Source organism: Balaenoptera physalus (genome assembly GCF_965194825.1).
Source record: "Balaenoptera physalus genome assembly, chromosome: 15".
NCBI lineage: Eukaryota > Metazoa > Chordata > Mammalia > Artiodactyla > Balaenopteridae > Balaenoptera > Balaenoptera physalus.
Window position 1 is genome coordinate 57826555 of NC_138894.1, and position 24390 is coordinate 57850944.

Consider the following 24390-nt stretch of genomic DNA (forward strand, 5'->3'; position numbering starts at 1 on the left):
AGAGTTTCTGGATACCCTTAGCCAGTTTTCACTATTGTTAACATCCTACACTACTATGGTACAGTTGTCACAGTGAAGGAACCAACTAATTGGTAATTACTATTATGTTTAATATTTTAAAAAAATAAATGATTATCCTCTATATATTCATGAGATATCCAAGTGAATGAAAATTCAATTGGAACACTGAACATTTTTTTGTATACTGAACTTGCTAGCCCCTAGAGTAGACATTTTCTTTCTATACACCACAGAAAGTTTTATTCAATATTTTACTATCTGTATACAATGCTATAATACAACTGGGTTGGTAGGCAATCTTGGTTGATTGGTGTAGGTGATTGAAATACTTATAAAAGATGTACAATACTAAGAATCCTCCCGTGGCTTCTAGTGGATCAGAGCTACTGTAGTTTGACTATAATAATTCTCCCAATCCAACTGTTTACTCTTTATCGAGTCCAAATATTTTCATTATTTAGGGTGTTCCTCAACATTAAAGTTTAACTCCAAAAAGTACAAGGAAATCATGTGACCTAGACAAGAGATTTATTTTCTTTTATGTTTCCTATGAGTCTACCTGCTTTAGACTTGAGACTAAAGATCAAACAATTCTCACTTAGAATGCCACTTGTTAAAAGATTAATTCACTTCCATTTTAATTCCTTGTAGGATACACATTTTTATAAATCTCTCTTTTTACACTAAGACCAGCCTGCCTTCTTTTTTTTTTTTTTAATAACTTTATTTGTTTATTTAATTTATTTTTGGCTGCGTTGGGTCTTCGTTGCTGCGCGCGGGCTTTTTCTAGTTGCGGCGAGTGGGGGCTACTCTTTGTTGCAGTGCACAGGCTTCTCCTTGCGGTGGCTTCTCTTGTTGCAGAGCACAGGCGCTAGGGCACGCAGGCTTCAGTAGTTGTGGCACATGGGCTCAGTAGTTGTGACGCACGGGCTCTAGAGCACAAGCTCAGTAGTTGTGGCGCACAGGCTTAGCTGCTCCACGGCATGTGGGATCTTCCCAGACCAGGGCTTGAACCTGTGTCTCCTGCATTGGCAGGCGGATTCTTAACCACTGCGCCACCAGGGAAACCCCAGCCTGCCTTCTTGATTGCCTTCCTTCCTTCCTTCTTTCCAACTTGGACCAAGCAATTAAGGAAGCATCAAGGGAAAAGATTTGAAATAAAAGTTCTCTTAAAAACAAAGTATATTCTGGTAATGCCAGTTAATGCTCACTCTGAGTTTTCATGAGAGAGACACAATAGTCTTCCAACTGGGTAAGAAGACAGATTTGAACTGTAAAACTAGCAACAAGAGGCCATAATCTGTTTGCCAACCATCCTTCATGTTTCCCAATATTCTCTCTTTATATTATGTTCACTTTCAAGGACAGAAACAAGCAGAGGCATAAAGGGGGCTAAGGGAGCCTCTGATCCTCCTCTGATAATCTCCACCAGCTCATAGCAAATAATAATAGTAACATTCTTTGATTTGGACCACTTGGCATCTTATGTCATATATGAACAAAAGCATTTTTAGAAAACTCAGAAGTACATTATTATTTATAGAAATATAAATAAAATCAAGATTTTTTTAAATGTAAATGAAGCTTTAAGACCCTCAAGGGACAGCTACCCTCCAGCCTCTCTTTTATCAAAATTCTAGAGAAAACACTAGCAGGAACAAATCATAACATTAGCATAGGAAAACTTAGGAAACAAAACCAAAAAACCTGTAGCCACAGAGCTACTTGTGGTTTCAATGGCCTAGTTCTACGTTACGTAAAGTTCTGGAATAGAGGACTATGGTTAAGTCTGAGCTCCCCAAACCAAAAGCTGCACAGGAAAAAGGTACCAGTCCCTTGGGTTTTCTATGGACCAGACTAGGTTGTGCAGGGTTGGGGTTGCCTCTTGTCACCTGCCACCAAGACTGTCTACGCAAGCTGTGACTCCTGCAACCAGTGTTAGCTCCAGAAGTACAGTGACTTTTAAAGTTCCTTATAATTGAAGACAAGCCACAGGAAGGACCATTTTCCAGACTGAATGGTAAGGTAGTACTGGGTAATTCCACTGAAACTAAGAATGATTCCCAGTAACATAGGTTATGTGGTTATGTGCCAATCTATAGAAAGGCCCCAAATATACCCATCTTATACATGCCATCCAACAAAGTTTTAAGTTTTTAAAAAGTATTTTCTGTGAAACCAGTAATTGGTCACTAATTGTACACTAAACACCACAGTGAAAAATCTAGGCACCTGGGCTATTTCCAATAGTCCTTAATAATTGCTCCTGCCCTCCTCTCCTCCCCCTACTCCAACAGTCTTCAAAAGGAAAAGAACGGAGGAAAAAAACCTAGAAGCCATGCAGAAATACAGATTAAAAAGTCAGGACTCAGAATCACATGCTAGGAAGCAAATGAAATGCCCTTCGGCAAGCATATTCTTAGGAGCACATAGCAACTAAAAACTGACCAAAGCTTGAAAACAGACCTTCATTCCTTAAGGCTCTCCTGAACAAAACAGGACTTATAATGGGTACTCTAAACACAAAAACACACAGGAGGGTAGAAAACCAATGCATTCTTTCTGGGATCTTTAAACCTTCATTTCCTCAGTTCCTTCATGTTTGGGCTCTAACAAGTGCAGTATTTTGCTAAATGCCTCTGAACAGCATGTCTGGCTTGATAAAATTCATACACCTGCCTTAAGTCAGTGTAATGTATTTTTGGCTAAAGTTCCATGCACAAGGGTTTCTCTTCAGCACTTTGTTTACCTTCAGGAAAGAAGCAGATGGGAAAAGCAGAAGGCAGTAAGCTGTGCACTTCAACGTAAGCCAAATGCTACTAAACCTTTATCTGGGGTCTATTAGCCTTGGCAGTATTTGTTTAAATCTCATTCAGGCAGATCTGAGAAAATGGGACAAAGCTTATTTATGTTCTTTTCCAAGCCTCACCTTTCATGACATCATGAAATCCATGCAGAGCAGCACCAACATTTGTTAAGACAGAACTGTAGTTTGTCCGAAGGAGTCCATCTGGCTCCGTACCTAGGAAACCAAGATCACAAACCTAAGCATTTTCCCAGAAGAATTCACCTGAAAAACTGACAGCCCACCATCTCCCCTCTACTTTTGGGAAGAGAGAGAATGAATACTGATTGTGATATGTTGAAAATAATGGCTCTTAAAATCATTGTAGACACATTCAGATAGAATGGTGATAATTACAGGGATCTAAACTGATTTGCATCCCCCATGTCCACAGATATTAATGGTTATAAAAATCAAAATTAAATTGCTAAGCAGGATTATGTCTTTCATGATTCTTTTTGAAATGAAAGCCTTTGTGAATTTCACCTTGTTACTACAGAACACATTTCTCATTTTGTGCTTCCCCTACATATTATTGTTTGCTGAACATCACTAAAAACACTATTAGTCAAACATCACAGTTCCAATTCTGGCATGACAGCATAAGCAAGCTCCACATATCCACTCACCAGCACAACTGGTGAAAATGATTTAAAAATAACCACTTTAAACTCTGGAAATTATCCTAAGGGCATACAGCAAGTGAAGAAACATTTAATCAAGAAAATCTATATTAACTCAGTAAGAATAGCAAGAATCTGTGGTATGTGAACCAGAACCCACTCCGTCCCCTCACCAGTCACTGAGCTAGAAATCCCAGTCCAGAGGGTGCAGCCAAGAACACAAGACTCCCTCTCCCCTAACTCAGCTGGAGGGCTGCATTCCTTATCTCGCTCTCAGCTACCTGTTGCTGAGGCTAAGTTCTAGGTAAGTATGACTCAGAGGTGGGGGGTTCTCTTCTTTTACCCAGCCCTGACTTGTGGGATGGAGGCTCTACGTGGGCATGGTGCTGCTGAGAATCTGTGGCCCTGATCACCCTGGCCCCAGCTCATTAACAGGAGTTCCATGCTGAAAGAGGCAAGCTGAGGAGACCAGCAGCTGCTGCCCTACCCTCTCCACGGAGTGCTCAGCTACTAATGCAGGTGTGTCACTCTGAGAGAAGTGCATCACTTTCATCAGCCCCTGCACAGAACCATGGCTCAGAGATTTAACCCAAGGGAGAAACAGTTCTTAAAACAGAAAGCTCTGAATCTCTTCCCAAAGGAATTGACTTAATTCACAACAGACTGTGGAAAAGTTCAAGCCTAGGGATGCTCTCAAAAATAATGGCACTTGTGCTGAAGGTAATTCGGAGGAAACTGGTGGATTCATTGGAGATATAAGGTAAACTGACACCTATGGTCAACCGATTCTTAACAAGGGTGCCAAGACCATTCAATAGGGAAGGAATAGTCTTTTCAATAAATGGTGCTGAGACAACTAGATATCCACATGCAAAAGATGAAGTTAGAGCCTTACCTCACACCATATACAAAAATTAACTCAAAATGGATCAAAGACCTGAATGTAAAGAGCTAAAACTATAAAACTCTTAGAAGAAAACATAAGGGTAAGTCTTCACAACCTCATATTTGACAACAGTTTCTTAGATATGACACCAAAAGCCTGAGCAACAAAAGAAAAATAAATTTGACTTATCAAAATTAAAAACTTTTGTACTTCAAAGGATACCATTAAGAAAATGAAAAGATAACCCACAAGAATGGAAGAAAATCTTGCAAATTACATATCCAATAAGGGATCTGCACCTAGAATATATAAAGAACTCTTATAACTCAATAATAAAAAGACAACCCAGTTGGAAAATGGAGAAAGGATCTGAGCAGACATATCTCCAAAGAAGATATACAAATGGCCAATAAGGACACAAAAGGATATTCAACATTATTAGACACCAGGGTTATGCAAATCAAACCCACAATGAGATACTACTTCAAAAAGTCAGATAATAACACGAGGATGGCAAAAATCAAAAAGTCATATAGGGCTTCCTTGGTGGCGCAGTGGTTAAGAATCCGCCTGCCAATGCAGGGGACACGGGTTCGAGCCCTGGTCCGGGAGGATCCCACATGCCGCGGAGCAGCTGGGCCCATGCGCCACAACTACTGAGCCTGTGCTCTAGAGTCCACGAGCCACAACTACTGAGCCCACGAGCCACAACTACTGAAGCCCGTGTGGCTAGAGCCCGAGCTCCACAACAAGAGAAGCCACCGCAATGAGAAGCCCACGCACCGCAGCAAAGAGTGGCCCCTGCTCGCCGCAACTAGGGAAAGCCCACGCGCAGCAACAAAGACCCAGTGCAGCCAAAAATAAAAAAATAAAATAAATAAATTAAAAAAAAAAAAGTCATATAATATGGGGGGAGATCCAGATGGCAGAGTAGAGGGACATGGAGCTCAGCTCCTCCCACACATACATCAAAAATACATCCACATGTGGAACAATTCTCACAGAATACCTACCGAAAGCTGGCAGAAGCTCTCATACAACCAAAGCTGCAAAACAGATCCCTGTGTAACTGGGTAGGACAAAGGGAAAAGGGAGAAGAAGAGGAATCGGGATGGGACCCACACACCTGGGAGGGAGCTGTGAAAGAGGAAAGGTTCCCTCACCCTGGGAACCTCCTTCAACAGCTGGGAGGTCCACCAAGACAGATAGGGAGCTTCAAAGGTTCTAGAGGAGAATGCAGGAGCTGGCCTGCAGCCCTGCAGGGTAGAGAGAGACCAAAACAGATGGTCCTTGCCATGTTGCCGCACTTCCTAGCCGCAGACACAGCTGCTGGCGTGTGCAGCAGCTGGGTGCTGAAACTCGGGCTCAGCAGACAGACCCAGGGAGAGGACTCGGTTTGGCTGCATGGACATAGCCCAAAGGGCCCAGAGTGTGGCCTGCGGCCACAAATGGGGGTGCATGCAGACAGACCATGAGCCTGCCATAGGAAGCCCACTGTCAACACAGGAAGGGAGGGGCATGGATCCCACCGTAGCAGCCTCGTCATCAGTGTGCTCACAGTGGGGCAAGGCTCCAGCCGCTGTGGGTTTTGCGAATTTTGTGGGCGTGCACACAAGGAGGTGGGGCTGAAATCTGAGCCAACTACAGGTGCTCCCGCAGTGGAGGCAGCCTCTGAGGGCAATGCCAGCAACAGTGAACTGTGTGGGAGTGCACATCAGGTGGCAGGCAGTGTCACAGAGTAGCACATACTGGCAGACAGCTCCTGGGGAAGGACACGCAGTGGCTCCTTTTCCAGAGGGAGCACTCCAGTTCCACCTACTGCATACCACAGCTTAGAACTAGATCTGGGGTCTTCTACTCCAACAGCTAGGGAGCAGACCCTGCCCCCTGACAGGGCTGTGACAAGCAGAGAGCAAAGAGGACACCACCCAACATCCAGTGCAGGCTCTGCTCACCACAACACAAAACACACCACTCAGCAAGGGAACGAGGGCCAGTACACTCTGAAGAAAGATGTGGCAGGCATCCATACCAAAAACAGCCTTCGCACCAAAAATACCAGACTCACACAGTCTATACAGGATTGCTCCCTCATAAAAACAGACCTTCAAGACAACAGTAGATAACTGTTTCTCCTAAATTCATAGAACCAGAGAAATATAAATCAAGTGAAAAAGCAGAGGTACTACTCCCAATTAAAAGGACAAGAGAAATCCCCTGAAAGAACAAACAAGGAAACAGACCTCTCCAGTCTACGAGACCCCAGGTTCAAAAAGGAGGCAATAAAAAATGCCGAAGGAATTAAGAAAGACTATTGATAGAAATGCAGATTACTGTAATAAGGAACTAGAAACTACAAAAAGGAGTCAATCAAATCAGACACCTCAATTGCCAAGATAAAAGTCGAGATAAAGAAAATAAACAGCAAACTAAATAATGCCACAAAATGAATAAGTGGTCTGGAAGATAGAATAATGGAAATCATCCTATCAGAACAGAAGACAGAAGGACAAATGAAAAAAATGAAAGCAACATATGAAATCTATGGGATAATATAAAGCATGCTGATCTACGCATAATAGGAATCCCAGAAGAAGAAGAGAAAAGGGGATCAAAAATTATTTGAAGAAATTATGGCTGAAAACTTCCCAAACCTAAAGAAGGAAACAGATATCCAGGTACAAAAGGCACAGAGGGTCCCAAACAAGATGAACCCAAACAGATCAACACCAAGACATATCATAATTAAAATGGCAAAAGCAAAAGATAGAGAAAGGAAGCAAGAGAAAAACAGAGTCAGTTACAAGGGAACGCCCATAAGGCTAGCAACTGATTTCTCTACAGGAAATTTGCAGGCCAGAAGGGAGTAGCTAGATACATTTAAAGTCCTGATAGGGAAAAACCTACAACCTAGGATATTCTACTCAGCAAGATTATCATTTAGAATAGAAGGAGAGATAAAGAATTTCTCAGGCAAGCAAAAACTAAAAGAATACAGCAATACTGAACCTATCCTAAAAGAAATATTGAAAGGTCTTCTCTAACTAGAAAAGAAGCAAGAATGTATAGGAAAGGGAAAATCACAACAGGAAAGGCAAATATATAAAAAGATTGAAGATCACTTACATAAGCCAGTACATAGATTTAAAAAAAAATTTTTTAATTAAAAAAAATTCTGTGAAAGCTATTATAACCATGATGAAAGTAAAAGGATAAACATGCAGATGTAAAATAGGACATCAAAATCACGAAATGTGGAAGAGGCAAGTAAGAAAATGTAGATCTTTTAGAATGTGTTTGAGCTTATATGACTACCAGTCCAAAGCAAGTAGATATAGTTATGGGTTAACATACTTGAAAACCAGGGTAACCACAAATCAAAAACATAAAACAGATTCACAAAAACCAAAAAGAAAGGAAATCAAGCATAATACAAAAGAAAACCATCAAACCACAAAAGCAAAAATAAAAGAAGAATGAAGAAATACAAAATCAACTGGAAAGCAAGGTTTAAAATGGCAATAAATATGTACTTATCAATAATTACTTTAAATGTCAGTGGACTAAATGCTCCTCTCAAAAGACAAAGAGTGGTAGATTGAATAATAAAACAAGAACCTACAATATGCTGCCTATAAGAGACCCACTTAAAGGCAAAAGACACACAAAGATTGAAAGTGAGGAGATGAAAAAAGATATTTCATGCAAGTAGAAATGACAAGAAAGCAGGAGTAGTAATACTCCTATCAGACAAAACAGGCTTTAAAACAAAGGCCATAAAGAAAGACAAAAACGGACACTGTTTAATGATAAAAGGATCAACAAAGAAGAGGATACCACAATCGTTAACATACATGCACCCAATATAGGAGCTCCTAAATATATAAAACAAATACTAACAGACATAAAGGGAGAAACTGACAAGAATACAATAATAGTAGGAGACTTTAACACCACAGTGACATCAATGGACAGATCTTCCAGAGAGAAAATCAATAAGGCAACAGAGTTCCTAAATGACACAAAAGAACAGTTAGACTTAATTGAGATCTACAGGACACTACATCAAAAAAAAAAAAAAATAGAATACACATTCTTTTTCCAAGGGCACATGGGACATTCTCTAGAACAGACCACAAACTAAGACCCAAAACAAGCCTCAACAAACTTAAAAGGACAAAAGTTATTTCAAGCACCTTTTCTGACCACAAGGGCATGAAACAAGAAATCAACCACAGAAAGATAAACGAGAAAAAAATGATTATATGGTGACTAAACAACATGCTACTGAAAAACCAATAGGTCAACAATGAAGTCAAAGAGGAAATTAAAAAATACCTTGAGACAAACAACAATGAAAACACAACCATACAAAACCTATGGGATGCAGCAAAAGCAATCCTAAGAGGGAAGTTCATAGTGATACAGGCCTATCTCAAATAAACCTAAACTACCACCTGAAACAATCAGAAAAAGAACAAACAAAATCTAAAGTCAGCAGAAGGAAGGAAATAATAAAGATCAGAGAGTAAATAAATAAAATAGATATTTTTAAAAGAACAGAAAAAAAATCAATAAAACCAAAAGCTGGTTTTTGGAAAGGATAAACAAAATCAACAAACCACTGGCCAGGCTCACCAAGAAGAAAATAGAGAGGGCCCAAATAAACAAAATAAGAAATGAAAGAGGAGAAATAACAACCAATACTGCAGAAATATAAAAAAATCTTAAGAAAATATTATGAACAGTTATATGCCAAAAAAAAATGAACAACCTAGAAGAAATGGACAAGTTTCTAGAAACATACAGACTGCCAAAACGGAATCAAGAAGAAACAGATAATCTGAACAGACTGATCACTAGAAGTAAAATAGAATCTGTAATTAAAAAAAAAAAAAAATCTCCCTGCAAACAAAAGTCCTGGACCCAATAGCTTCATTGGGGAATTCTACAAAACATACAAAGAAAAACTTACACCTATCCTTCTCAAACTCTTCCAAAAGACTGAAGAGGAAAGAACACTCTCAAAGTAACTCTATGAAGCCACTATCACACTGATACCAAAACCAGAAAGAGACACTACCAAAAAAGAAAATTACAGGCCAACATCTTTGATGAATATAGAAGCAAAGATTGTCAAAAAAAGTTCAGCAAACCAAATCCAAGAACACATAAATAGGATCATACACCATAATCAAGCTGAATTCATTCCAGGGTCACAAGGATGGTTCAACATATGCACATCAATCAATGCGATACACCACATGAACAAAAGGAAAGATAAGAAACACATGATCATATCAACAGATGCAGAAAACGCATTTGACAAAATTCAAAATCCATTCACGATAAAAACTCTCACCAAAGTGTGTATAGAGGGAACAAATTTCAACATAATAAAAGTCATTTATGACAAACCCACAGCCAACATAATATTAAGTGATGAAAAGCTGAATTCTGGAACAAGGCAAGGATGCCCACTTTCATCACTTCTATTCAACATAGTATTGGAAGTCCTAGCCACAGCAATCAGACAAAAAAAAGAAACAAAAATATCCAAATTGGAAGGGAAGAGGTAAAATTGTCATTTTGTGCAGATGACATAATACTCTATATAGAAAACCCTAAAGACTCCACACAAAACTATTAGAACTCATAAATGAATTCAGTAAGGTAGCAGGATATAAGATTAATATAGAGAAATCTGTTACATTTCTTCACACTAACAATGAAATACCAGAAAGTAAAAAACAATTTTGTTTAAAATCATATCAAAAAAAAAAAAAAAAACCTAGGAATAAGCCTAACCAAGGTGGTGAAAGACTTATATGCTGAGAACTATTAAACATTGATAAATGAAATCAAAGATGATTCAAGAAAACGGAAAGTTACCTCATGCTCTTGGACTGGAAGAAATAATATTGTTAAAATGCCCATACTAGCCAAAGGAATCTACAGATTTAATGCAATTCCTATCAAATTACCCATGACACTTTTCACAAAACTAGAATAATTCTAAAGTTTATATGGAACCACAAAATATCCAGAATTGCCAAAGCAATCCCAAAGAAAAAGAACAAAGCTAGAGGCATAACCCTTCCAGACTTCAGATAATACTACAAAGCTACCACAATCAAAACAGCATGGTACCGCACAAAAACAGACATATGAATCAATGGAACAGAATAGAGAGCCCAGAAATAAACCCACACACCTACAGCGCATTAATCTTCAACAAAGGAGGCAATAATATACAATGGGGAAAAGACAGTCTTTTCGGCAAGTGGTATGGGAAAGCTGGACAGCTACGTATAAATCAATGAAGTTAGAACACTCCCTTACACCATACACAAAAATAAACTCAAAATGGCTTAAAGACTTAAATATAAGACATGACACCATAAAACTCCTAAAAGAGAACACAGGCAAAACATTCTTTGACATACATCGTAGCAATATTTTCTTAGATCAGTCTCCCAAGGCCAAAGAAATAAAAGCAAAAATAAACAAATGGGACCTAATCAAATTTATAAGCTTTTGAACAGGAAAGGAAACCATAAACAAAATGAAGACAACCTACAGACTGGGAGAAAATATTTGCAAACGATGCAACCAACAAGGGCTTAATTTCCAAAATATACAAACTGCTCCTACAGCTCAATATCAAAAACACAAACAACCCAATAAAAAAAATGGGTAAAGGGAATTCCCTGGCAGTCCACTGGTTAGGACTCTGTGCTTTCACTGCCGAGGGTGCGGGTTCAACCCACTGATGGGGGAACTAAGATCCCGCAAGCTGCGTGGCACAGCCAAAAAAAAAATGGGTAGAAGACCAAAACAGACATTTCTCCAAAGAAGACACACAGATGGCCAACATGCACATGCAAAGATGCTCCACACTGCTAATTATTAGAGAAATGCAAATCAAAACTACAATGAGCTATCACCTCACACTGGTCATAATGGTCATCATCAAAGAGTCTACAAATAATAAATGCTGAAGAGGATGTGGAGAAAAGGGAATCCTCCTACACTGTTGGTGGGAATATAGATTGGTACAGCCACTATGGAATGCTCCAGTGATCCCACTCCTGGGCATATATATGAAAAAGACAAAAACTCTAACTCAAAAAGATACATGCACCCCAATGTTAACAGCGGTACTATTTACAATAGCAAACACATGGAAGCAACCTAAGTGTCCATTGACAGATGAATGGATAAAGAAGATGTGGTATATTTATACAATGGAATATTACTCAGCCATAAAAAAGAATGAAATAATGCCATTTGCAGCAACACAGATGAACATAGAGATTATTATACTAAATGAAGTAAGTCAGACAGAGAAGGATAAATATTATATGACATCACTTATATGTGGAATCTAAAAAATAATACAAATGAACTCATTTATAAAAGAAATAGACTCACAGACGTAGAAAACAAACTTATGGTTATCAAAAGGGAAGCGGGGGAGGGATAAATTAGGAGTATGGAATTAACTGATACACACCACTATATATAAAATAAACAACTAGGATTTACTGTATAGCACAGGGACTATATTCAATATCTTATAATAACCAATAATGGAAAAGAGTCGGAAAAAAGGATGGATACACACACACACACACACACACACACACACACACACACACACACGCTGTACACTTGAAACTAACACAGTGTTGTAAAACAACTATATTTCAATTAAAAAAAAGAAGAAATTTTTTAAAAATTCACATAATAAGTGTTGGTGTGGATGTGGAAAAATTGGAACCCTGCTGCTGGTGGGAATATAAAATGGTACACATGCCTTGGAATACAAGGTAGCAGTTCCCCCAACAATTAAACATAAAGTTACCATATGACCGAGCAATTCCACTCTGAGGTATATACCCAAGAGAAATGAAAAGATATGTCTACTCAAAAACTTGTTCACAAATATCTATAGCATCATTATTCACAATAGCCAAAAGGTGGAAACAACCCAAATGTCCATCAACTGATAGGTAGATAAATAAAATGTGATATAACCATCCAATGGAATATTATTCTGCAATAAAAAGGAATGAAATACCTATACATGCTACAACTTGGATGAATCTTGAAAATATTATGCTAAGTGAAAGAAAGCAGTCACAAAAGACCAAACAAAAGACCACAGATTATATGATTCCATTTATATGAAATGTTCAGAACAGGCAAATCTATAAACAGAAAGTAGATTAGTGGTTGCTTGGTACTGGGCGGGGACAGAACAGTGGAATAAGAGGGTGATAGCTAAAGTATACAAGGTTTCTTCTTAAGGTGATGAAAATATTCTAAAACTGACTGTAGTGTTGATGCACATGTCTGTGACTATAGTAAAAACTACCGAACTGTACACTTTAAATGGGTAAATTGTATGGTATGTAAATTATATCACATTTAAGCTGTTACAAAAAAACAAATAATCAAATCACTACTACAAAAATCATGGTTTTCTTACAAACATCATTTAAACTGAGGTCCATTCAATGACCTGAAAAGACTTTTTTCAAATTAAACCAAAGGGCAACACACAGCATTTTTTTTCCCAAAACCGTCAACCTTTACATTTTGGGGCTTTGTTATGATACAGTTCCACTAAAAATAGCATTTTTACTATTAACCTTCCCCTATGCTACTTGTTGGAAAGTTACTACGAATTCTTACGCTTTGCCCCTCTCCATTTAAAAAAGAGGAAGGAGAGAAAGAGATTTAATATTTAATGTATGTCTTCGATGCCTGATATTGTACATTCTTAATTTAACTTAATAATCACATCTACCTCCATTTTATAAGTGGGAAAACAGAAGCAGAGAAGTGATTTGCCCAAGACCATAAATGTATAAGGAGCTGGAGGATTTGAATTCAAGTTTTTCTGACCCCAGGTCCTAGGCTCTTCTCACTCCGACACGCCAAACCACCTCCCTCCTCAAGCTTCTTGTACTCTAAGTTCTTCAAGTTGAACCATGAGTAACAAACACGCTTACTTGGCAAGGCGAGAAGACCAATGTAAGTCTGCAGCTTCTCAAACACAGCTGTCATCTTTTTCATGTCCTGGGACAGCTCTAGATTCCTGGCTCGTAATGCAGACGTGCAAAGGGAAGCTTCACATTCTTCTTCTAAGCTAAGAAAGGGCAGATTTTATAAAAGCGAGCATCCTGAACAATTTTCAACTAGCTATAAGAAACCATCTAAATTCTCAAACATCTATATCCGAAGAGAGAATTTACCGAAAAAAGGAATTTGATCTCATTTACAAGGTTCCATTTTTTATGCCATAATACATACACCTGCTTGCTGCAAATGCTAATGCAGCAAAAGACGACTAAATGGAAGAAAAAATAAAGGGAGGTGCCCATTATCTTTCCATCCTGAGAGCAGCAAAAACATGTTTCCCTTAGAAATATTTTCAGGAGAAAAATATTTCATAGACTGAATTCCTAAAGAGAATTAATTACACAGAAACTAGGAGAGAAAATCATTGAGAAACCTTTTTCAGTGTATGTTGGTTCAAAAGTCAAACAGATTGGAAAAAACAACTATAGGCTCAATACAAAAATAAATGCTTAACATTCATAAAATACATTTTACCATTTTCAATTTTAAATGATGCTTTGGAAAACTTAATTATAAGGTTAAAAAAAACTACATTGACTCTTAAGAGTGTTTATTTAAAATGTGCAGTAATCAAGTAAAATGCTTTTTACACAAAGCTACGAAAGTTATTTGCACAGAATGATAATCATATCCATTCCCTCGACCTTGCCTCTTCTCCTCTTCTACTTATTTATAGCAAACAGCTTCATTCAGTACTAAGCCCATTTACTACTAATGAACATGTCATCTTGTCAACTAAAGTGGTATTTAAACCAATGACCAAAAAATTGCCTAAAAACATGAATACCTGATAAGATAGGGCTGAAGGCATATGGAACAGAACATTCCAAGAATAGGAATCTTAAATCAAGAAAGGACTTATCCAGTGTTTCTAAAAATGTAATAGTGAAAAAATAAATTAAGATAAAATAACAATGCTTAACTGTTTCAAGTAGTAAATACCACTTTTGCAATGGTTCTTTTTTTTTTTTTTAATACAAGAAAAACAAATTTAATTACATATGTAGGGGAGTCCACAAAGACAATGAGACTCAAGGGCAAGTGGGGCAACTGAGGCTTATATATGCCATCCTGAGGTAAGGAATGGGATAGGAGCCTGGAGAAGGGGAAGTCACAGGATGATAAGAAGAGCAGATGTTTGGCAATTAGAAGTTTTGCAATGGTTCTTAAGAGTCTTTTCAACATAAGCCAAGTCAATAAAGTGTATTCAATTTAGTGTTAAACTTCCAGAGCCAATTTTCAAAAAAACTTTAATTATACTGAACTAAATAAAACATTTAAGGATCTGAATGAAACTGTAATTCACAATTATTAGTTTGTCATAATTCCCTGATTCCTAAAATTCTGTCATGTGCACAAATCATAGAATTCAGTTACTGAAATACCTTGTTAGGTTAGAATTAGGAAATAAGATGGCTCTTAACACATTAATTTTTTAATAATAAAATTTCATATTATTGAAAAGCTAAAACCTACTACTTTAGTTTTACAAGGACTTAAAAACTATAATTACTTGTATATCTTCAACATCTGTAAGTTATTCATCTACGTATTTCCTAAACCTTATTTTGCAATATACTATACTACATATATGCTCTTATTTCTCCTATGTTCCAGTTGTATTATTCTTTGATTACGTTTTTTAAAGACTAAATCTTAGGATGAAAAGATTTAGATGAATTAGGACTCTTGGTAGTTTTAGACCAAAAGTATCAAAATGTACAAGCAGTATTCTCAAATTTCCAATTACATAAATTATTTTCTCTTGCCTTTCCAGAAATGTTTAAGATGGAACATTTAAGGTTACTTAATGACATATCCTATGAGGGCTGAAGTATGTAAACAAAGTTTTTACTTTATAACTTAAATAAATCACCAATAATAAAAACAATATACTATTTCAAAGAAACCTAAGGATTATAAATTGCAATGTAGAGGTTAACTATTATAACCCCCATCTAGATGTTTATAGTAAAAGGATAAAAAATACCCCAAAATGAAATACTTCCTTCAATAAGTGTGTCATTCCCAATCATTAAAAATACTCGTTCATATTGCATTATGTGGTTATAGTAGTAATCTCAGTACAGAATACTGAAAAAACCCTAGCTGACAAACTATAATTCAATTTTCTTACATATATGTTTGTGCTGCTCAAACCATGACTTTCCTTTTTCACAGAAGTCCAAATTGGTTGTGGTGCAGAAAGGTCAGGCAGATCACAAGAAGCACATGTTATTACTTTATTAACTCCAGCACAGCTCAGATGACACCTCACAATTCCCCAAGCTCCCTGGCCCAGAGGGTAAGTACCTTTTTAACTGATAAGGAAGAATCTTCCTAAGAAAACATATGTAAGAGGTTAAATGCTCTGAAAAAGTTTTCAATTTCACAGTTGTCTCCTGGAAAAGAAAAAATTTCAAGGTTAATAGTGTCATTTGAAAAAGAAGAGCTCCCATTTCCAGAAGTAAAACATAGAAGAAAATTACCAGGACAGTCACAGTATCCTCAGTAATACTTTCAAATAAATGAAGCATTCCTTCCTCAAGAGGGCGGACATAGGATGCATTTTCATGAAGATACTGTGAGAACTAAATAGAAGGGAAAGAATTGTCAGTTAAATCACTGGAAAAAAAAGAATAGCAAAACATTCATAAATGGACTCGCTGAGTTTTAAACCTAAATTCTTCTGCAAACTTTTTTTGGGAAATCAGGCTTTTACACAGAGCTCCCCTCTAAAATCCTAGATATTATCCCCAAGTCCCCATTCCACTGCAAAATGAGGAACTAGAAGAGGGATGACATAATTAATGACCAGGCATGAAGCAAATGGGGAGGGGATACAATTTACAACACAGCACCGACAGGCTTTCTTCTCTAAACAACTGCTTCTTCATAGGGGTACCAGTTAAAAAAAAAAAAAAAAAAAAGATTTGATAATCAAAACTGTATGACAGATTTTAATTTAACTCATTTTTTAGAAGCAAAAGGCTTTTAAGTACAGTTTCTTATTTTCACTGTATACAATGTTCAAGGTTAACAAATTCCAGTAATGTAATTATCATCAAAATGAGAATATAAAAACTTTTATAACTGTCATGGATACTGTAATATTTACAAAGGACTAATTCAGTATGAAGAATAGATTCAGAAAAAGATCCCCCAGGCATTTAGACAATTGAGAAGCAAGAAGTTAATTTTTCACTTGTGAAATATCTCAGTTTTCTAAATACTGTATAATGGCTCAAATTTCGTTTTCTCAGTATAGAAATGTAAGGTCTCATTTTGCAGATAGGTGATTCAATTGGCCCTAGTGCAAACTACACAGATATATGGCCCTGGGAAATTCAGTCTCTCTGGGCTTCGATCTTTAGAGCTGTAAATAAGTTGAACTCTAAGCTCAGGTATAAATATCTACTCTATGATTCTATGAACAAGTCTAAACGCTTTGGTCATATTTTAACAAATGGTTTCTGAATCTGCAGTAATACAGACTTAATAGAAAATCACATAGGGCCTTTCAGAGGCCAAAGCACCAAGGGTAAAATATTGAGAAAAATATGAATTCTTCAAAGTAATGAAATGTTTCTGTTAAGATTAACATATTTGATTCTCGCTGTGTGGGCATAACATGGCAACAAGCTAAAATAAAGTAATGGCTGGAATTCCCTGGTCGTCCAGCAGTTAAGACTCAGCGCTTTCACTGCTGGGGTCCGGGTTCAATCCCTGGTTGAGGAACTAAGATCCCGCAAGCCAGGCGGTGTGGCCAAAAAACCCCAAAAACCAAACCAACAAACAAATAAATAATTAATTAAAAGTAAAAGTAAATAAAATAAAATAATGGACAAAGAATCAGTGGAAAAAAATGTTTTTATATTATAGGAAGTATAAAAGAAAATATAACTACATTAAAATGCTGCAGTTCCATTTTCCTTACCGAGGTCATCTGAAAGCTTTTTCCCACGGTGATATTAAAGAGCATTTCAAAGGCCCAAAGTTTAATTTTTATGAACTTCAAAAGATTTGTGGAGTCAGATGAAAACTGATGAAAAGCAAGCATCTGCTGAGGGCTTCCTATGAGTACGGCAGCATGATGACGATGGTAAGAGCTAGCCTTTACTGAGTACTTACTATGTGCCAAGCACTGTTCTTAGGACTGTACATGTATTATCTCATTAAATCCTCAAACATACCTACCTGTGGGGTAAGTACTTTATCCTCCATTTTCAAGATGCACAGAGAGGTTAAATAAACTGACCAAGGGGACATAGAACGTGGCAGAACTGGGCTGCCACCCCAGAAGTATGACTCCAGAATCTAAGCCTTTGCTATACTAATAGGATCTGTGGACATAAACACTATTCAAACCCTGGAAATACTGCATGATGCACACACAGACACCAAAAAAAAGCTGATGAGAAGAATCAGGTAAGCAGAGAGTGGCATGACTCACTTCAGACACCACAGTATGGGGCACTTAGAGTTCATCTATTGCAAGCCCCCTAATTTCCTCCCTTCAAGATGGCCCCAATAATCCCCACCTCCTGCTATTCTTGGCTCTGAGTAACACCCTCGCACACTGTGTCAGGGCCAGTCTGTGTTACCAGCATGATATGGCAAAAGTGGTGGTATGTGACTACGTGCCTACTCCCTATGGTTTCCTACTCCATGGTTTTGCTCATGTCTTTCCCTCTTCTGCGGGGAAAAAATACCCACTCCGCTTCGCTCCTCCTACGCAAATCATGCTCATTTTTCGAAGTCCAGTTAAATCACCAAAGAACCTTTCCAGACACTACCACGGACAGCAATCTCCCCTCCTTGATGACCTCATATCACTTACTGCCCATACCACTCACTCACACTAAGGTCTTTAACAACTCCCTTACTATTTCATTTCTTAAGAATCCCCACGTTTGCCGTATTTTATCTTGAGGGTAAAGACTACGACTTGTAGCTTTTCCCATGTCCTCCACAGTACTTGGCGGAGGCACAGAAGTGGTCTGATAATTAGTAACAAGTCTCCACATTTGTTCAGGGCAAACAAAAGGTATCCTGAGTTAAATGTACCTTCTGATTCAATGGAGATATAGTGTCAATGGCAGAATCAACAGGAAAAATCTGAATCCTCTGTTCTGTATAGGTGTGAAAGTTCAGAAGACCCTTGACAAGATCTTGAACAAAAGCCAGGGCCTGCCCAGCGATATCCCGCATCTTCAGCTTTAAAATGAAAAGGATACAGTTAAAGTCAGCTATCAAGTTATTACTCCCAAACAACTTTGTTAGGTCTGCTTTTGGAGAAACATTTGAACTCTAGTATAATTATTCCTTAATTTAAATTCATTTGCTCCCACTTAGATTTTAATACTACCGTCTAAGTAAATTACAATAGAAAGCCGCCAGTTTTGGTAAATATACCTCTCCACTTAACCTAGACTGTTTAAGTGCAAAACCTAAAAGAAAGGTATGACTCAAAAATCAGTGCATCCCACAATTCAGTTCTAATGTTATCGGACAAGAGACGGCAAAAATCTATATTATTTACAAATTCAAAAAACAGCGAGTTACACAATTTTTAAGAATGTGTGAGAAAAGAAAGTAAAGTTAAACGCAATGGTTTGGTGCACTAAACAGGGGCCCAAACAACTAATTGGTGTTTCTGAAAAGTCTGACACACACACCACTGAAAATAAAAACTTCATCTTTACCTGATGTCTCCTATTGTGGACTGGAACGTTCAGAGCGTTATACCGACTATATTCTACAAAACAAAAATGGCTGTTCGTTAAGTCATTTTACATTGACGAAAAAAGAGCTTAACTGAGAAATAATAAATGCTCACCCCATTTCCCAGCTTCTCTCCCCCTCAGCCCCTTCCCTTCCTGATCACTGCGGTGCACTCCGCACAGGCCTCTTTGTACTCTGTACCCCTCATTCCCACCACTCCCAACAGGGGGGTTCATCCATCCCAGTTGGGTCAACATCAGTTTCTCTCCCCAGATCTAGGCTTTTATTCACAAATGTACACACCAGTAGGTAAAGAGATGCACACCAATCTGTTAGAATATTAAGCCACAGCAAAGTTACCCTCAACATCTTTCCCATAAACCTGCTCCCCGTCTGCCTCTTTGATTTCCGTCAATTGCACCACACTGCCTCCTCTTGCTCCCTTGCCTCCTTGCATCTCCCTGACAACTCAGGCTCCCGCCCCCATCACAGCACATCAGGACTACCATCACAACGGCATCAGCCCCCTTCTCCCATTCCTGGGTAGTCTACACTCTGTTGCCAGATTAACTCTGTGAGTGCACAAATTTCACCAAGACATCCCCAAAAGCTTCTGCAACAACCTACTGCCTTGCAAAATTAAGTCCCAAGTCCTTTGCCCAGAACTTGAGGGTCCAGCCCCACCCTCCCTTTCAGAACTTACCCATCATTGGCCTCCACATCCCACCCACTCTAGCCTCCAGTCATACTTAGCTAATTACTGCTGTCAGGCCCTGACAGCACCTTTATCCTACATACCACACTCCATGCAATTCCCTGGCTCGTTCTCCCTCACCTCTCTGACCAATAAAACCTACTTTTGCATCCTGGCCCAGCTCAAAGCACACTTTTTCCAAAAGGCTTCCCCAAACAACCCCACCAGTAGTAATCATCCTTACTCTGAAACCCCAAGAGGTTCTTCATGGAATAGCTTAGCTTATATTTTAGATATGTCTCTATCTTGTTTCTCCCCTACTGGACTATAAATTCCTTGAGGGTAGGTAGAGATTTTTGTCTTATACGTTTTTGCATATCCTGTGCTCCCCACCCATTTAGACTTACAGTAAATAATCTCTAAATATTTCGGAACTAAAAGTAGTAACCTACTTGTGACATGGTAAGAACCTAAAATAGGGTGACAACTAGTATTGGAAAAGAAAGGATAAACCCAAAGAGATTCAGAAGGAAATGATTAGAACCTCATGACTAAGGATTAAGGGGAAAATGAAATGCCAAGGTTTTAAGTCTAGTGGATCAAAGTACGCTGGTGCTATTTACATTAATGTAGAAAGCAGTAACAGGTGTTGTTTTCAGATGAATTTAGGTTTTTGATATAATAATGACATATGCTGATTTCAGTGTTAGAGCAAACTGCTATTTTTCTTTGGTGTCTTTTCTTCCCTCTTTTTTTAGGTCTTCCCTAAGAAAAATTGAGAAGAAGTCAAAAATTAATTTCAATCATATTAATTGTAAAAAAGGGAATGTGTACTAATTTAAATTTAAGTTTCTGCATCAAAAAACTGTTTTCTTTGTCTTCAAGGTTTAGATTTAATACCTGTCTAAAGGTTACAAATTTGGCATCTGTTATACATGTAAGTTGATTTTTCTTTTTTTAACTTCTTTTTGTTGCTCTTGGCTGTGTAAATTACCAGACCATTGCCAGGATGAGCAGGAAGCAGGGCTTACCCAAGTCAACTCCCTAACTATCTCTGGGGATTGTTCAAAGGGCAGGAGATACCAGGCTAAGAAGATTCATCTCCCACCCATCCCCTTACTCCTCTCCCACCTTGCTGCCCACCATGATCAAATTTTCTTGTACAAATATTCAGGTACTTTATGTGCAGGTTGGTTTTCACCTTGGGATATGTTAAATACATGCAATTAAAAAATGTGGCTTTGGGCTTTTTCCAAGAAGCCTAGCTTCAGAATAGTTATGTGACAAATTAAAATCTCCCTATGAAACATGAAGGCCAAAGCTGATCAAAAGGACAAAAAGAAAGCAACCCTCTGTTAGGCCAATGAGATTTTCTGCCAAATAGATTACAAATTATTTTAATTAGTTGGCTATCATAAAGAGGTTCAGAGTTGCAAATAATGGAAAACTGTACATAATACCTACTTGTATCATTAAAAGGTACTTTTTCACTGATGATTGATAAGGATTCCTCTAATCTACTTGACAAATCTTCATGAAGATTCTTTAACTGTAACTGGCTGAAAGAAAAAATACAAAACCACATTATCAATAGACAGTAGATCATCATTTGCTTGTTACCTCAACAGCTGGTATCAGGCTTTCAGAGGATGGTACCTGACATCTGGGATACCCTTGGTAGTAGAGAGTTGTTAAAAAAAAATGAAGATAAGAAAAATACTAAGCCTTGATTCTAAAGCTCCTGAGACTCCTGCTGAATGACTGGAAGTTTCGAAGAATTTATCACGTCCCAATATCTTATACAATTTTAAGTTTATCTCTCTCCCCAAGCTCAAAATAATCTTAGAGCCATTTCAAACTCATAAATTTTCTCTTTACAACACATAAATATTTGTCCAAGTATTATGGTAAACGTTTTTAAAGTATTAAAGCGTTTATTTTTTCGTTGAGCTCAAAATCTGATCATTTTTGGTTTTGATTCAATTAAGAGCATAGATACACCATGCATGTTCAATGCAACTAAACTGAAAAAATTCACTTGATTGATCCTATTAAAACCTAAAATATGTCATTTATCAAATAAATGTTGGTGCATGCTCTTACTACCTAGAGATAAGTAATATTTTAAGATGTAAATATCTCCAAATTATCAATAGATTACATAACCTCATTTTATTTAAAATGTACCATTAAAAGGTTGACACCATGATCATTAGTCAGTTTTCCTGCCTGGGACTCTCAGAAGGCCTTCTCTTTAGAGCAGTCTAAAACAGAAAGGATCCAGTCCTCAGTACTGGAGCCCCAGAATGCCATCTGCCACAGTCCAAAACATCTGCAGGCTGAGGACTAACGCACAGGCCACTCTACAAAGAATTCATAAGGTCCCAGAGATAACAGAACTGAAAAGGACCCTGGAGATGATCTACTCCTGTCTCATTGAAAATGTGAGAAAATTAAGACAGACGAGCTACTACACCAAAACTCAGGTCTTCTTATTCTCACTTCAGGGCCCCTTGGAATTCACGTTTCCACATACCATTCTTCTGTCCGAAGTCGACATTCCTTGGCCTCCTTTTCTAGAGTCTGAGATTTTACCTGAATTTTAGAAGGAAAAAAAAGCACAGGGAACTCTACTCAATATTCTGTAAGAAACCTAGATGGGAAAAAAAATCTGAAAAAGAATGAAAAAGAATGAATATATGTGTATGTGTAACTGAATCATTTTGCTGTATACCTGAAACTAACACAACACTGTAAATCAACTACACTCCAGTAAAATTTTAAAAAATAAAAAAATTTAAAAAATAAACTATGCCAAACTATATTGTTTGGCTTTCCATTTTGAAATCCTGCAGGTAGAGAAAAAATTTTTCTACTCTTTTTTTTATTTTCTGGTTTTCCCCTATAAATTTTATATAGCTATTTACTTGAAATTGTGTTCAATTTGCTAGAAATGTGGTGTGACAAATATAACTAACCAAAATTATATGCATATTGGTCTGTCAAAAAAAAAAAAAAAGAAGAGCGGACGGCTCAGGCCACAGATGTGAGCTCGCTGAGGAGACGCTGCAGGCAGCAGTCCTGCCTTGAACGGCTAACTTCTGTTCTACAGAGCAGGCGGATGATTTCCAAAAGCCTGGACTATTTTTTCACGTGCTCTCCCCAACGGCGGATCTTACCTCTAGTTTAGCCTTGTCGTTCTGCAGCTTCTCGATGGTTTCCATGTACTTCCGGGTCAGGCCATCGACCACAGCTTGGTGCTGGGCCGTTTCCATCTCCAGAGTGGCCAGCCGACTCCTGAGCTCTGCTTCCACGTGCTTGTGCTGCTCATCGGCTTCAAAAAACTGAAAAGAAAAGAGCATGGTGTCTTCTCACAACATCCCAATATATACAAATGAAGAGAAAACAACTGCAGCGACTAATCACTGAGCAACTTCCATAAGGTTCCATATGCTGACTGTGCAAAACCACACAGGCATGAGCTCGGTGGAGCCTCGCGGCAGGTCAGAGGTGGTGTACTTGCAATCCCTCCTTTACAGACGGGGAAACAGAAGCTTCAAGGGATGACCTAACTTGTCAAATGTCTCACAGTCACAGACTGACTCCAAAGCCTGTACCTCCTTCCTCTCAGGCTCATGGATTTCTATTTCAAACCATTTCTGGCACACAGAGAACTCAACTGACCAGGGTATAACTTTTCTGTTAGGCTGACTTCTGCAATTAAATAATCAAAAATCAAACAGATGTTACTCCTGAAGCAGGTAAGGCTCCTTTCCTTAATGAGAAGCCAGTAGTAATTAAGAATTATGAATACTTAACACAAAATTCATGAAGTCAAAAGTTCAGTTTGTAAACATTTTCAAAGACTGAGAATACATATTTATTTTCCACTGTTTGACTATGCTCACCATTTCACACAAAAAATCAGGAGGCATAGTTGAATACACTACCCTATGACTCTTAAAAATATGCTGAATGGTTTGGAGCAGACACTGATTACTCAACATTCCATAAATATTTGAGGGCCTGCCATGAGTGAGGCCCTGTCCTGAGGCTGGGCAGACAAAACCGACATGGTCTATACCCTAATGAGACCTTACAGACTAACAGGGAAACAGATAAAAACCAACTAAGCTGTCATAAATTAAAAAGCAAACACTACTTATTGATAAGCCCCCATCTAAATGATCCATCCAACCATCTCCTATATAAAATGAAGAGTGCCCAGTATACTTCTTTATTGTTAACTTATGAAGTTATTCTGCTGTCCTCTGAACAAGTGCATATTCAAAGCACACATCCGTATTAAAACATGAATGAGATCTAAGAAATGAATGAATGACAGTGATGTATGTACCTAAGGACCACAGGAAACATTAAAACACCCACCCATACACAAAACACTCTATCTTGCACTGGTTTTTCCACATTGCAGATCATACAACCC

At 38.0% G+C, this 24390-nt stretch overlaps 1 protein-coding gene across 3 annotated transcripts in view; it reads right to left on the minus strand.

The window, feature by feature from the left end:
- The window catches only part of PPP1R21 (protein phosphatase 1 regulatory subunit 21), a 70110-nt gene that overhangs the window by 22461 nt on the left and 23259 nt on the right, over positions 1-24390 (minus strand). For all 3 annotated transcript variants that reach the window (XM_082427692.1, XM_082427691.1, XM_082427693.1), the window contains exons 5-13: positions 23123-23287; positions 22480-22538; positions 21408-21502; positions 19231-19283; positions 18593-18742; positions 16015-16116; positions 15839-15927; positions 13396-13532; positions 2951-3043 (exon numbers count right to left, since the gene is read on the minus strand). In XM_082427692.1, coding sequence (XP_082283818.1) covers positions 2951-3043; positions 13396-13532; positions 15839-15927; positions 16015-16116; positions 18593-18742; positions 19231-19283; positions 21408-21502; positions 22480-22538; positions 23123-23287 — 943 coding nt within the window. The remainder of the gene's footprint in view (positions 1-2950; positions 3044-13395; positions 13533-15838; positions 15928-16014; positions 16117-18592; positions 18743-19230; positions 19284-21407; positions 21503-22479; positions 22539-23122; positions 23288-24390) is intronic.